Below are 14973 nucleotides of genomic sequence, written 5' to 3' on the forward strand. Positions count from 1 at the left end.
ATAGAACCGCGGGAATCGGTGGATTAACATTCCCATTTCCAGCTGCGAAGATCTCTCCGTATTCTGGAATTACAGATTATATCAGCTCATGTCTGTTTACAGAATATGAGCTGGAAGGAGCGATGATGAAATAACCTTTCTGTGTGGAACGTGATGCCCGCATCCAACCACCGACCGTGCATCCAACCACCGGCCGTGCACCCAACCACCGACCGTGCACCCAACCACCGACCGTGCATCCAACCACCGACCGTGCACCCAACCACCGACCGTGCATCCAACCACCGGCCGTGCACCCAACCACCGACCGTGCATCCAACCACCGACCCTCCAAAAGAGGAAACCTGTCCATCCAAAGAAGAAGCCATCATGAGACGCACGTTTAAGAGCTGCAGTGCACGTGTGAAGTTTCACTGAATTGTGTGCATCGGTTTTTAGAGGAGAAATGTCATTCGCCTGATAGGCCTTGCAGGTGTGTGTGCGTGTGTGTGTGTGTGTGCGTGCGCCTGCGTGTGCGTGTGCGTGTGGCCAGCTTGCATCTCAGTTGGACACAGGAAATGTGTGTTTTATTGGGAACAGATGATTGTGATACACACTGTCCCAGGAAGAACTCTCTCTCTCTCTCTCTCTCTCGCTCGTATAATCAGTGCACTCTGCCAAAAGCAAACGCACAACACACACACACACACACACACACGCCAGACTTCACCCATGCGCATGCGTGCATGTCTGTGCCTCTCATTGATATGCAGGTGCTGAGGCCTGCTATTGGTTCCTCCGGGCTCGTTTAGGGCTAATTAGTGAGAGAGTCATGAGATAAGAGGAGAGGGGGGGCGATGCCCTGATGGATGAGGGGGGGGGGGGGGCATCTCAATGCAGAGATCGAATTAGAGGATGAGAGGGAGGGAGAGGGAGGGATGAAGTAATACAGGAAATCAATAACGTTGGCTGAAAAGGAACCTCTGCGTCCATAAACGCTCACGACGAGGCGGCTCACCTCACCTCTGCGTGCGCGTCCACGCGGCCACGCGTCCACGCGTCCGCATTAAACGTGTCGAACCTCAGCTGTGCGCGTTAATCAAATATCGATGATCCATCCTCAGGCATCCCAGAGCTCAAGCCCAGGAAACTGCTGTTCAGGCGCAGGTGAAGATATTAGTGATTTCCTTTCAGGTGTTTTCAGGTCCAGCATCACAAGAAGAACCCGATTCACAGATTAGCTCCCTCTGCAGGACACCGAACGGAACCTGTGATTCTCCGCTCTGCGCTCGGACTGCAGTAACCGTCCATCACGGGTCACGACGAGCCGGCGAGGCGGGGGAGGAAGGAGGGAAAGCTGCTCCCATGCAGCCAACCCTCGCACATTTACGTTCCACGCGGCGCGTCCTGAAAGCGGCTCCGCGGGGACTTTACTCATTTTACTGATTGATTACATCGATTTTGTTGTGACCGAAGGGCAAATTAACAACCGATGGAAGATGGAGAGGAGGGGCGGGGGCGTCTGGGGTGAGACGTGCGCGTCTTGCCTCTAGATGAGAGCGCCACCTATGAATTATGAAGAGAATTGCAATGACCTTTTGATCTTTTCTTGCTGCATCGTCTCACTTTCAGCCTCTGTTCCTGAGACGTCGGCATGGTTACAGCAGTTTCCATTTAGCAAAAGGCTGCACAAGCGTCATGGCGGCCGCCAAGCATCCATCGCTTTCATCCCATTACAAATAAAACTCAATATTAACACTGATTGAATGAATCCTATTGATTGGTGGGAAGCGGCGCGCTGAGGGAACAGTCAAAGTTCTGAACCTGGCGCTCCAACAAGATGAAGACGCTGATGAAGACCCCCGAGAGACGATCGAGCCAAATCAGTTAAACGTAATCAATAACTCCAAAGGCAGGCCTGGGCTGGGCGTGAAGCGAGCGCAACGTGGAGATAGAAGAGAGTTTCCTCCGATTTTAACCTTGTGGGCCAACAACACTCGGTGCTTCTGTTTCCTCTCTCAGAATTCCACATCCACTCTGCTGCTGTGCTGCCCCCCCTCCCTTTCTACATTCAGGAGGAGAAGGTTAGCCCCCCCCCCCCCCCCAGGTGATCCCCTTCAACAGGAGTTAATTATTCATGATATCCACCGGGGAGACAGATCCAATATCTTGATGGACAGGCGGCGATGAATAAATAAAAAGGTAAAAATGATCGATCTGGCATCTGCTTCAGCAGTTTGTCGGAGGACGTGCGTGGGCGCGCGCTGCGTGACTGCGCATCCCTGCGCGGAAACCCGTCGGGTCTTCCGGAGGAGCTCTTCTGCGCGGAAAATATGAGCCAAGAAAGGGAACCTTGCAGCAGCGGCCGTGCCAAACCGGATGGGCCCTCGCCAAGCGCAGGAGGGAGGACAATTTATGCATTCTGGTATTGCAACGTCATTCCAGTAATATCTCTCGTGTCAGAAATCAAATGTGCGCCAAAGTGTGAAGTAAACGTGCCTGCAAGGATCACGTCACGAGCTGTAAATCCCGTGCGTGGACCAGGCTGCAATAAATCAGCGCGGAAGGGAGGACGCATCTTTACGCGTGTGAAGAACACGCGTAAAGATGCGCGTCACTGTTGTTTTATGAAACATTAGGAGTTGATATACAAGAAATAAAGTCGAGAAAATGGTTTAATATTCATGAAAGAAAATTCATGCATTAAAAAAATGCTTTTAGTTGTCAAGAACTTAAAATAAGGCAATCTAGAAAATAAGTTTCAAAACAAAATGGTTCATTTCACGTTATCTAACATTTTAAATCTTGTCCGTGCAGGATCATTTGCAGTGTTCCTAGAAGGAGGCTTCGGTGCGGGGCTAATCAGGGCGGCTGCGGGGACGTGTCACCATGGTGCGTTCAGGGGACTATTTTAGTGCACAGCTGTTGTTTGTGCAACAAGAGAACGAGACAACACGCGTGATAAAGTTCGCTGTGAACGGAAATGGCCCTTCACAGTTTATTGAGACGTGAGATTGGATTTTTCCCGGTGTCGATGCGTCCGTGGAAATGTTTTGATTTCCTCTGATGAACATCAGTTCGGGAAGAAAAACGTTTTGATTCCTTTAATTGCCTCAAATCAGCTGGAAGGAAGAAAGAAAACAAAGCCAGTGGATGCGGATGTGACCTGTTACACACATCATCGCTGTCACCATGGCAACAGGACAACCATTTGTGATGTTCCTACGATTGCATCCGCATGCGTCCGAGTCTCTGTTATCCTCGTCTTTTTGCATCGATTCGGTGTTTCCATTCATTCTCAGACGGACCTCTGTCTCTTGTCTCTCCTTTGTAGGGATGTGTTTGATGTTCCGTGTGTGTACGTGTGTGTGTGTGTGTGTGTGTGCAGTTTCCTGATCTCGATCAGCAGTATGGATGTGATCTCTGGCGCCTTTCATTCAATAACCTGCAGAGTAACCTGCAGCAAACTCGGACTGACGTTCCCATCTGAGCTCGGATCGCCCGTGGCGCCGCTCGCTTCTATTAGAACCGATGGAAACGTCCGTGCACTGTAAACGTCCGTGCGCTGTAAACGTCCGTGCACTGTAAACGTCCGTGCGCTGTAAACGTGTGTCTGGACACGAGGCCTACCTCATGTCTCATGCATTTATTTATTGCAGGCAGCCTGCCACAAAAATCTAAATTGCCTGCCACATGCATTTTGTATTTTTGGAGCCGACTCCCCCTCTCTCCCCCACGCCGCTTGCTTCCCCCCCCACGGACCTCCCCTGAAATCAATGGCTGCTATATTTTGTGACCTATTTCTGCATGCCCCCCCCCCTCCCGGCCATATTTTAAGAGACAGCTATCATATGCAATCAGTCATCTGAGGTGAGTCCCCCCCCCTCTACTCCTCCTGACTGGAGGAGGAGGGACGGTTGCTCCTTTCTTTGTGCCTCCCCTGTTCTGTGTAAACACATCAAAGACGGGTCATCGTTGTTTCGAGTCTGAGTCCGCAGAAATAAAGGTGAAAGTTGGAGCCCGAGGCAGCGGGACAGGACCAAATGAGGCTAGCGGCGGTTAGCAGCTAACTCATTGGATGCTTTTGCATCCTGTATGGTTTGGTTTCAGCTTGCCAGCGCTAGAATCAGATGCTTTGGTGCGTTCCTACTGATTTCCTCCATTGTCCCGGCGATGCTTGCATCTTTTTGTTTGCACAAGGAACGCAGGAACCAAAGTGACCTTCCCTGCCCCGACAGAGGAAACAACAGCCTGGACGAAGTTTGACAGTACAATTTAATGAACAAACAACCATGCTGACTGCACACACCCGGGACATCGCCCCGCCGCCGGGCTCGTCGCCCTAACGTCAAGTTTAAAGCGAGTTAAAATTCAGTTCACGGTTTGCTTCTTTAGTTTTTTTCTACAAGTGGACCTCGAATTCCAAAAAGGACTTCCAAAGTAACCGCAGATGAATGATCTGAAACCGGCTGACCTCCGTGTGTGTGTGCGTGTGATCCTGCCCCCCCCCCTGCCGATCTAGCCGTCGCTCCGGATGACGTGAAACAGCGTGACGTTGTAGAGCACCTGGTGTCCGTTGTTCCAGGTGTACAGCGCTCGCTCCCTGGGGTTGTAGTCCATCATGCTGATGTGGGAGTACTGGTTGTGGAAGGGGACCTCGGTGTACTCGTACGAGGATGAGTTGGTGTGATAGGCGAAGTGGACCTTGGCGCCGGCCAGGTGGGAGTTGGTGACGTACAAGGTGCCGCAGATCATGAAGGTCTCCCCGGCGCTACGCTTCGGGAAGCCCGTGTCCCAGCTCCGGAGGACTTCCAGAGAGCGAGAGTCCAGACGGCTGACCTGCAGGCGGAGAGGGTTCATTTAGAGACATGAAAGAGAGAGAGTCATGAAACACACACACACACACACACACACACACACACACACACACACGCACGCACCATAATGTTTCCAGCGTTTGGGATGGAGGTGTAGACGGCCCAGAGCCCCATTTCATCAGCCATGAGGTCGATGTCCGAGGACCCCCCCCAGCTGTAGGGGAACGTGTTGTTGTACCCGGCGCCGCTCAGGCTGCGCTGCAGCAACACGCTGCGGGAGCGGAAGTGGTACTGGACCTGCAGAGACACACGCGGAGCCGTCAGCGAGCGACGCCCCTGCTGCTCCGGCGCCGCTCGGGCCGGCTCTCCTACCAGGATGTTGCTCTGGTGCTTGTTGTAGTAGAGGGAGCCGTTGTAGACCACGTGACCCGTTCCCGCCCAGGGATGGGGCAACAGGTGCTGCACGAAGTTCTGGCCCTTTGTGAAGTCCCCCATGGTTCTGTACTCCAGCACGCGGCGGCCCCGGTAGTAGCCGTCCATCGACCACACCTGACGGACGAAGAGGGGGGGGGGGGGGGGGGTTTAGCTCCGAGCTAACACTCGGTCCTGCAGCCCAGGAGGAAAAAACGGGGCGTTGCCACGGAAACCGGTCGGCATTGAATGCAGCGCGAAGCTGATGAATATAATTTTTGTCGGTGTTACACGCCCCTACGGAGATCCTGCTTCGGCTGGTATTCACACCAAACATCGCCCAACCCCAGCAACCAGAGACAGAAAGACCTTCTGATAAAATCGCCGTGGCAACGGGGGGGTGTAAACAAAGGCTTTAGAGATGAAAGAAGCTCAAGAAATGAAATTCTTTAGTGGGTGTCTCTCTCTTTTCTTTCCTTTCCTGAACCAGAACTGTGCAAACGCCAGTCGAGCTGACCTGCAGCTCCGACCCGAGCGGACACGCAAAGACGACACCCGAAACCGGTGGCGAGCCTCTAACCGGCCTCCTCATTTAAAACGACTTGGTTTGCAGACGGTGCAGATTGTTCAGCCCACACACGCTTAATGGGTTAACATTTGCCCGTTGCAGCTAATTAAATCTGCTCGATGGTTTTCTCTTTCACCGTTGGTGAAGCAGAATAGAAAACAGAAGGTGCAATGGGGGGAAAAAAAAAACACACACACACAGGGGACGGGAGAAGAGGAGGAGGAGGAAGGAGAGAAGAGATGGGAGGGAAACGGAGTGTCGGCGGCGCGGAGGATTAATTAACCGGAGAGGTGAAACGTATGAAATAAAGAAACAGCAGAGCGCAGGCGAGAGAGCCACCGATCATTCAAAGGTTCCATTCATCTCACTGGAAGCTCTTCTTCCCGTTTTCTTTTATTCCCACTTCACTGAAATGATCCGATGGAGCCTCTCCGGATTCATTCCGTGCCTTTCCTGGGAATGTGGGTCCCTTTGTTTTCTGATTTAAACCGGCTCCAGGCGCCAGTCAGCGATAAATGGTGCAAATAAAAACAAACACGCTCTACTTTCACATCTATCCCGATGAAATACTCGCAGGCCATGAAGTAATATCTTCATCGTGTAATTAAACGGAGAAAAAAATCCTCAGTAATGTGCAAATATCAGGTCGTTCATCCGCCACACGGCCAGCTTTCAATTTCCTTCGTGTTCATTTCATTGACTGAAAACCCTTGAATTCATTTAGTGAGCGTAAAAAACGGGAGCAACGAGTGGATGAGCCAGAAAATAAGCAATAAAGATCTGTAACGTAAGCGTGAAAGACTTTACGGGACGATCATTAAAACACAACTTTTCTCTGTGATCGAGTCTCGTGTTTGTTTCTGCTTTCTATGGTTTACAGAAAGAATCCGTCCTTTATTCCTGTCAGGAAAACAAGCCAGGATGCAAAGCCAGCATGATCTGGAAGGAGGAGGAGGAGGATGAGGAGATCCTCCTCCTCCTCTCACACCATCATGGAGGCCTCCTGACAGGTCGGGGGAAATTCACACCTCAGCAGCTGTTCTTTGACACAGCGACAGGTGCAACCGTGCACGTGTGTGTGTGTGTGTGTGTGTGTGTGTGTGTGTGTGTGTGTGTGTGGGGCCCCCCCAAACGCCTTCATTGAGGAGATGCAGGATATTTACGATTCTCTGACGGGGTTTATGGCAGGAAATCATCTTAGAAGCAGAAACAGAATGTTTTTTAGTCGGTTGGTGATGAGCAGCGGCTGCCTCAGAACGACCTTCACAAATATCAAAGGTCACCGAGGCCTCTCGCCGTGCGCGCCGGCGGCGTTCACGGACGTCACCCGCTCATGCTTTCATCCAGAAGGAACATTGATGCTTTAAGCTTATTGTTCCACATCCATTTAATATCATGGAAAATTCAAGCGGCCACGTTTCCGCTTCGTGTTTGAAAGGGCGGCGAGCTCTCACGCATCCGTTAAACACCCGATGACATCGAACGCAACCCGGTAGAAGTCGTTAGCAAGGCTTTGAAGGCTTTTGTAAAAGCCGTAAACTTGCGGGGGATTTCATCATTCATCGGGATCGGAGCGCCGACGGGACGTTAAGGCTGCTCCGCTGGATGGTTTTACTCCTCTGATTGATTGGGCTCAGAACAGGATGTAAAAGGGATGCAGAAACTAAACGATGACGGAGCGCAGGCGCGTTTCTCCGGTGATATTTGACATCGACATTGAAAATCCCTTAAACGTGCTTGAAGGGGAAAAGAAGACCAACATCTGGAAATATTTCATGCTTCCGGCTTTAAGGATACAGACGGAGAATTCTTGTTTGACGCAGTTAATGGAAAATATTTGTGTTTGTACAAGAGGAAACTCCACGGGGGGGGCTTAAAGGCTGCAGAGAAGAAGGGCGTAAAAGTGACTTTTATGTTTCAGCAGGTTATTTATGATGCAAATCCAGGAGGATCGTTTCCTGCATTTACATAAAACACATTACTTACAATAGAGTCGGTCCCAAAACAGACATGGGGGGGGCAGGAAAGAGCCCGCACCCATAACCTTGTTGTTATGGTAACACACATTCACACCGGTAACCAGGAGGTTACTGAATAGCTCCGACTCATCACCAGGGAGGCTTTAATGGGGACCAGGCAACGGTCACCATGGCGATATAAATCACAGTCAGCAACTGGGAGACAGTCGCCTTGACAACCAGCTGAATATGCTCGAGCATGTGGAGGAGACGTGGACAGGAGGAAACAGAGGAAATAGCGGAGCTCGCAGGAGACGAGGGAAACTTCCGAACGGTTCACCTACCCTGTTATCCGAGCTGGGAATCATGGCGTCGCTCATCCAGGAGCCGAAGCGGGACCCCGACGCCCTGACGGTGACGGGGCTGCTGACTGCAGTCAGGCGGCCGCAGCCTGTCGGGCCAGGGCAGAAGGATGGGGTTAGGTTCACAGCAAACATCCAGAAGCTCCCGGGACGGGGAACATGACAACGCTTCAGCTTCAGCTTCAGCTTCTCTATGAGCAGATCTAATGGAGCCTGCTCAGTCCACACGCGTGAAACTAGAGGAGACGACCTCGAGGCGGCCGGAGAGACGGAACACCGAATCACCGGCGAGACAAAATGAATTCCTTGAGATTTGGAGGAGGAGTTGAGCAGGCGGCACGGAAGAACACGTTAAATGATGGAGTGGCTAAAGCTCGAGGCACTTAACATTTTGAAATGGGGCTTTTAAAAGTTTGCCTTGGTTCTGATGAAAGCCCCCAAACGGAGAGGTGTGGCGTGCCCCCCCTCCCCCCGTTAGCGTGCACGTACCCAGCTTGTTCATGCAGCGGTGCAGCCTGGTCTCCAGCAGCAACACCCTCTGCTGCAGCTCCTCGTAGCCGAACGCTCCGATCTCCTCCTGGACGGCCGTCAGGATGAAGGTCAGGTTGAGGAGCTCCAGCCGGAGGGAGGCCAGCGCCTGCAGGTCCAGCCTGTACTGCTCCACCACCGACAGGAGGGGCCGGAGCTGAGACATCTGGCCCTTCAGCTCCTGAGAGGGGGGGGGGGCAGAAAGATGAGAAATGATCCGAACGATGAGGGAGTCCGTCGTTCTCCAGCGGCCGAGCCGGAACGGCGCCGATGAATATTGTTTTAGGAAATATTAAATCGGATAAATGCAGCCGTCCTTTCCGACTCCAGCTGCGGGCCGGGCCGCTCCGCTGCCACGGCGACCCAGGTGAAGAGCGCCTGTTTCCTCCTTCCTGACACCCTGGACAGGTGGACCATTCACAACAGGGGCGTGTCTCTCCATCAGCTGTTCAGACAGGCGTTAACAGGAGTGGGGGCTGGAGGCAGGTGCAGGTGTGCAGCCGCATCAGACCACTTTCAGACGTGAAGTCAAACAAGGAGGGGAAACGCAGCCTTTCATCCTGAGCAGCTCTGGAGAGAATCTTCCGCCGCGTGCCTTCCAGGTGCCGCCGTGGCACAGAGATCCGTGTCTGATGAGATCAGCGCTCCCGGATGAAGAAGGGGAAGAACATCTCCCTCAATAAACCGTCACGCTAACCCAAGCCAGGAATAATCTGAGCTCCCATCGCTGCACGTTTAGCAGCAAACACACATCCTCTGCTTCTGTTATGCAAATGTCTTCATTCATATTAATGTACATGCATGTGTGCATGTGTGCATGCGTGTGTGTGCACCTGCAGGCCTTTGGACGTCAGGGCGCGTGGGTTGCTCACGTAGGCGTGCACGCGTCCGTCCACGCCCCTCAGCAGAGGTTCGGAGTCTCGGACGTACTGCAGGTCTCTGGTCGTCCGCAGGTCCGACACCTCCATGGACTGACTCGCATTCTGGACCTGAGCCACAAGGAGGCAACGGTTACTGCGTCATCCTGCTTTCCAGCGAGGAGTGATGCCTCCTGTCGTCTCGAGCATCTTTCAGACCTGCCGGAGACAGAGCCATCGGTCAAATCTCTGCTTCCTGGGATGGAGCGTTCGTGCCACACACAGAAAAGGAATCGAACGAAGGGAATAAAGTCGGAACAACCCACAGCCTCCTCCTCCTCCCCCTCCTCCTCATCCTCCTCCATCTCCTCCTCCTCCTCCTCCTCCAGACCCAGTTTTTTAATAAATCCTTTCAAAGCCCTGACGTTTTGAACACTGCGGTGCCAGATGAGATACTCGTGCGTGTATTTATGGACCCTAGACTACCTGTCAGGATGCTCCGACTCATTTATCTTAGAATTGCAACTTCACAGTTATTCTTGAAATATTGAGATTTTATTCCTCCATTTAATCCCAACTTTGCCCTCGTAATATTAAAACTTTATTCTAAAAATCTTTGATGTGGATCAAATATTCCCTCATTGGATTAGAGATAAAAACTCCACTCAATGTGCAGCTGCTGCAGCTCTGAACACGAGTTATTATAAACTTAATATAATATTTTATATTACATTACTTCCCCTATTATCGCCATTCATTTGATTAATCCACAGGAGAAACACAGACTTCATTTAACTCTTTAGACGTTATGCTCACGTTTTAGATGATTAAAATGGTTTGTGCACCTGTGTGTGTGTGTGTGTGTGCGTGCCTGACCTCAAAGTGTTTTAATTACTCTGTCACACACATCTAATTATTTGCCGTCATAAATCATGAAGATGGAGCGCCTCCAGCCTCCCGAATGGCTCCTGAGCCTGTGCTAATGCTAATGCTAATGCCATCACGCCGATGATTGGCTGCCATCATCATCACCTTCACAGGTTGGCTGCGCCGCTGAGGCGGATGGTAGCACTGGACAAATGAAAACTTTCATCTGGCAGTTAAAAAGGCTTTCTAAAACGTCATCAGGGTTCATCCTCTGAGGAGCATCAAACGCTGGAGCCATTCCGGAATCATCAGCTTGAACCTGGAATGCTTTTCCGCTCACTTTTAAAGGACGGAGAAATAGAGAAATGAACTCAAGAGAGTCACGAGAGAAATCACTTCTGCATTTAAGTGGCGTCCCACGAGATCCACTTAAACATGAGGCTCTCTCTCACACACACACACACACACGCACACACGCACACACACACGCCATCTCATTACACGCCAAGAAACACGACAAGATGCTTAAAATATCCTCTGGCAGCCAACGGAGTAACACAAACACACGATAAAATGTGACCCAGATAGCTCAAAGTGATACACAAACAAACAAACAAACCCACACACACACACACGCACGCACGCACACACACACACACACACACACACACACTCGCAGCAGGATCGAGGCGTGACTTCCAGAAACACGTTGAGGAGCTCTGAGAAGCCGTCATTCCGAATAGAGCTAATCTCTTATCTCTTATCTCGTGATGAGAGAACAGAAAGCTGCGCCAGGCGTGGATGAAGACGCGAGTTCGAATCCCCAAAACGAGGCTCGCTGTCTTTTTGGATGGGATACCCGGTGTGCGAGCGTTGCGCTGGCGGGAGACGGTGGCTGCTGGTCCTCTCTCAAGACACACGCATGTAGTGACGGGAAAGGTGCCACGTGCACACCCTCACGCACACATACATGAACACACACACACACACACACACACAGAGCTGCAGCCTGCAAATAGAACAAAGAGTTTCCTTCCCACATCCTTTGAGTCTAAAGTCCTCTGGCATGTTGAATGAGTGTGGGGGGAGGGGGGGGGGGGGTCTTTAGGGGATACAGCTACTGATGCATCAGAAGCCTGAGTGTGTGTGTGTGTGTGTGTGTGTGTGTCCGTTTCATCCCGAGTCGAACCCCCAACACGCCCTCCTTACCTGCTCGGTCAGCAGGCGCAGCTGGCGACTCCGAGGGTCCCGCTTGCAGAGGTTTCGGGCCGGGGCGACCACCGTGCAAATGCACCTGCCGTCCGGGTCCGAGGCCGTGCTGTACACCTGCCAGCCCTCGTCCGAGCCCGGGTACAGGCCCTGCGTGGAGAACAAGCGGCCTCAGTGTTAGTGGATAAAGTCCCTCGTGGAGCCGCGGGCGGCTTGAGAGGCATTTCCTGTCACAGTTAAACCAACTCAGACCGCTAAAGGAGCGATCAATGATCAATGCAGTTAAATAACTGAAGCTTCTCAATTATTTCTTTGAACAATTCTTTGATTGGCTGGAAAAAAACACACAAGCAGGAGATTGACGGTATATTTTGAGCAGAACCGTTCAGATTCTCTGCTGGGGCGGAATTAAATCATGTTCTGTTCAGTCCAGCCTTTCGGGCCATCGATCGGGTTTCAATCATGTGCAAACTGCGGCAGGAGAATCGCTGCCTCCTGTAAATGTGTTCATCAAGGAGTGCGTGTGTGTGTGTGAGAGAGAGAGAGAGAGAGAGAGCGACAATAAGCTGTAGAATAATTTAGGCTGTGAAAATAGCTGGTTTTTAAAAGCAAAACTTAAGCCTCTGCAAAAGAAATCACATTCCTGACCCCCCCCCCCCCCCCCCCCTCAAAGAGATCTGCTTTATTTTGTTAATGTGAATTTATTTTTTTGTGGCGTGCACAAAGACACCCTGAGTCATTGCACAGCAACCATTCATGTGACCTGCTTTCTAACACTGCATTCAGTTAGAGTGTTCAAACCGTCAGAAAACATTTATAGAATTGGATTAAATTGTAATATAAAAGCAAGCAAAAGATGAAGTGAAACGGTCAAACCTCACGGCCACTGGAATAATTCTTCCTTTGGAGTATAGAATAAATTGCACGCCCTATAGATCATCCACATTTCATTTGTATTCGCGTTGATTCTTCAGGAGCAGATTTGAATGCTTTTTTTTTTTTTTATCACTCTTGGTGCTGATTTTATATGAAAGGGCCTTAAAAAGCGACACAGGAACAAAGAACAGACGCGGCCGGTAACTGAAGCTGACAAACGCAGCCGAACATAAAGCTGCAGAGCGTATTTTGACCTTTTCTTCATTTGCTGATGTGATTTTCAAGTTTGCAGGATTCAAAATGCCTTCAATAGCTTCTGGAATATCTAATGATATGTGCTTCTGCATTCAATAACGGAGGGTTCTCTGGGATGGATCTGAGGCAGCACTGGCAAGTTGTTCCTTGCAGGGATCCACATGTTAAATTAGAGCACACGTGGAATCATGGCCTGAGTTTGGAGCTGCTTATGCAGGTGTTTTGGTTTGACCCATTTAGCTCTAACACTTTGGAACCGTGTAAAAAGCATGGATGACACACTGCAGCCTGTCGCAGAGAAGCTGCCCGAGGAGGAGGAGGAGGCGTGGAGGGAGACATCTGATAAATCAATCAAGGGTTTCGGTATGCGTAACCTTGAAGTCCCGTTCACAATGAACCTGGGGGGGGGGGGGTTAAAGCAGGAGGACGTGGATGGGATAACAGTAGAAGCATTGTTTGTGTAAACCGCTTGATGTCATTAAAGGAAACGCAGCTTGACGAGGCGTCTCTGTTTTCTAACGTTGCATATTTAATTTAGGATCACACAAATGGTTACGATCGAGCTACGATGGGTTCCAAAAGTTACCCCATTTTATATCTTTACTTGATTCGGCACTGGAATAAAACAAATGAACCCCTCCTGCACGTGAAGGGAGGAGGCGATGAAGTAACCCCCCCCCCAGAGGAGGAGGCAGAGCAGCATCGATTAGGTGAACGCCAGGTATAGCGACATCCTCACCTCACCTCACCTCCGACGTCTCCACCGGGAGACGCGCCTTTCATTTCCGGTACGCGTGCTTGAGCGTAGGCGTGGAGCTGCGTGAGACCGCGTGCACTTTGCTGAACTTGCAAAGTGCACGTGTATAGCAGCTGTGAGGTGCGTCTCCGGCCAGAAAATAAATCATGCAAAACCCAAGAGCCTGGAAATAAAAAAATAAAAAAAACCCCAAAAGACAGGAACGCAGTTATGATGCGTAAAGAGGCCTGTGTGCACAATGATCAGCATCTGTCCAGGGGGGGGGCATCCCTTCAGAAGGCGCGACTACCTCCTGGATGTGGCTGCACCCCGTCCGTTATGACTCATGTGAGCGTTCATTATTTATTCATCTCCCATGTTTCCGTTTCAGGAAGCTTTTCTAAGAACCTTGATTTTGTTTTTTGGGCTGCTCTAAACGTTCCCGCAGGTGTTGATCCCTAAATCAAATCATCTGAACACCGACGCAGCCTCTGGCCGCGACGGATCACGTGGTTTGAATACGGAATACTTACGCTGACGATGCGCTCGTGCGCGCCCTCTGGAGACACGCCGGTTCCGTTGAGCCCAACCAGCGACGGCAGCGTCTGGGACATCCAGTTAGTCACCATCGCCATGGTGCTGAGCACCGCGCCGATCTTCAGCATGGGGACGCTCATGCTGACGCGCACACATCGACGCACAGACACACACGACCTGCGGGCTCCTCACGCGCGATCCAGACTGTTGACGAGCGTCCCGCGGCGCTGCGGGGGGGGGGGGGGGGGGGGGGGATCTGGTCCCGCCGCTGCCACAGGTCCGAGGGTAGAATCCCGGGGGGGCAGAACCCGCCGCTCCGCTCCGGCTGCAGGAGACGCTCCTGCAAACAGCTGCCGACGTCCTCCTGAGCCGTGCGCCTCCTGGACGCCCTCCTCCTCCTCCTGGTGCGTAAATGGCCGAGCCAGCGCTGCGCTCTCATTTATCCAACACCTCCCTCTCCCCCCCCCCCCCTCCCCACCGATTCATCAAATGATCCCGAATGGTGTTTTCTTAAATTAACAAGCGGGCCACATACATTTGAATTATGGCAACATTAAATATTCATCCTCTCATTACGCATTCATTGCTTTCTCATAATTTTGCTTCCATCTAATGCCCCCCCCCCCCCCCCCATAAACATTGTTGAACGCATTGATCTCTGCTCCCCGCCGTTCATTTCTATCGATTCAACGTAAACGCCTCCGTGAACGCGCGCTGTTCCGAGACGAGCTGCGTGTGCGCGCAGCAAACTGAAGCAAACACCGCCACCACGAGGGCGCACAGCAGCACCCCCCGGGCTGATCCGACCAGAACCGGAGATGTTCTGAAGGTGCAGCACCTTCCTGCCTCACCCATTCAGTCTCCGGGTCCAGCTCTCACCCCTCTCACCCCTCTCTGCCTCCCGCCCTGCTCATCAGCCGCAGGTGCTGCCGAGGGGCCCGAAAGGAGGATTAGAACCAATAGCTGATGATGTGAGAGTGGCTGGGACGGAGATGTCGCCTGGGAGACAGGAC

The 14973-nt window shown here is 51.7% G+C and overlaps 1 protein-coding gene across 3 annotated transcripts; it reads right to left on the reverse strand.

The window, feature by feature from the left end:
* Nucleotides 1-4348: 4348 nt before the first annotated feature.
* Nucleotides 4349-14100, reverse strand: LOC137906442 (noelin-2-like). Of its 3 annotated transcripts, none has more exons than XM_068750705.1 (8): nucleotides 13977-14100; nucleotides 11557-11729; nucleotides 9457-9612; nucleotides 8585-8804; nucleotides 8078-8184; nucleotides 5169-5345; nucleotides 4920-5093; nucleotides 4349-4818 (listed from the first exon to the last, which is right to left on the reverse strand). In XM_068750705.1, exons 1-8 carry the CDS (start codon nucleotides 14098-14100, stop codon nucleotides 4498-4500), a joined length of 1452 nt encoding a protein of 483 aa, XP_068606806.1. In that variant the 3' UTR covers nucleotides 4349-4497. The 3 variants fall into 3 exon arrangements, with proteins under 3 accessions (XP_068606806.1, XP_068606808.1, XP_068606807.1); XM_068750707.1 differs by having other exon boundaries at nucleotides 11557-11706; nucleotides 13963-14100; XM_068750706.1 differs by having other exon boundaries at nucleotides 11557-11706; nucleotides 13957-14100.
* Between the last annotated feature and the right edge of the window lie 873 nt (nucleotides 14101-14973).

Source organism: Brachionichthys hirsutus, chromosome 17 (assembly GCF_040956055.1).
Source record: "Brachionichthys hirsutus isolate HB-005 chromosome 17, CSIRO-AGI_Bhir_v1, whole genome shotgun sequence".
Lineage (NCBI taxonomy): Eukaryota > Metazoa > Chordata > Actinopteri > Lophiiformes > Brachionichthyidae > Brachionichthys > Brachionichthys hirsutus.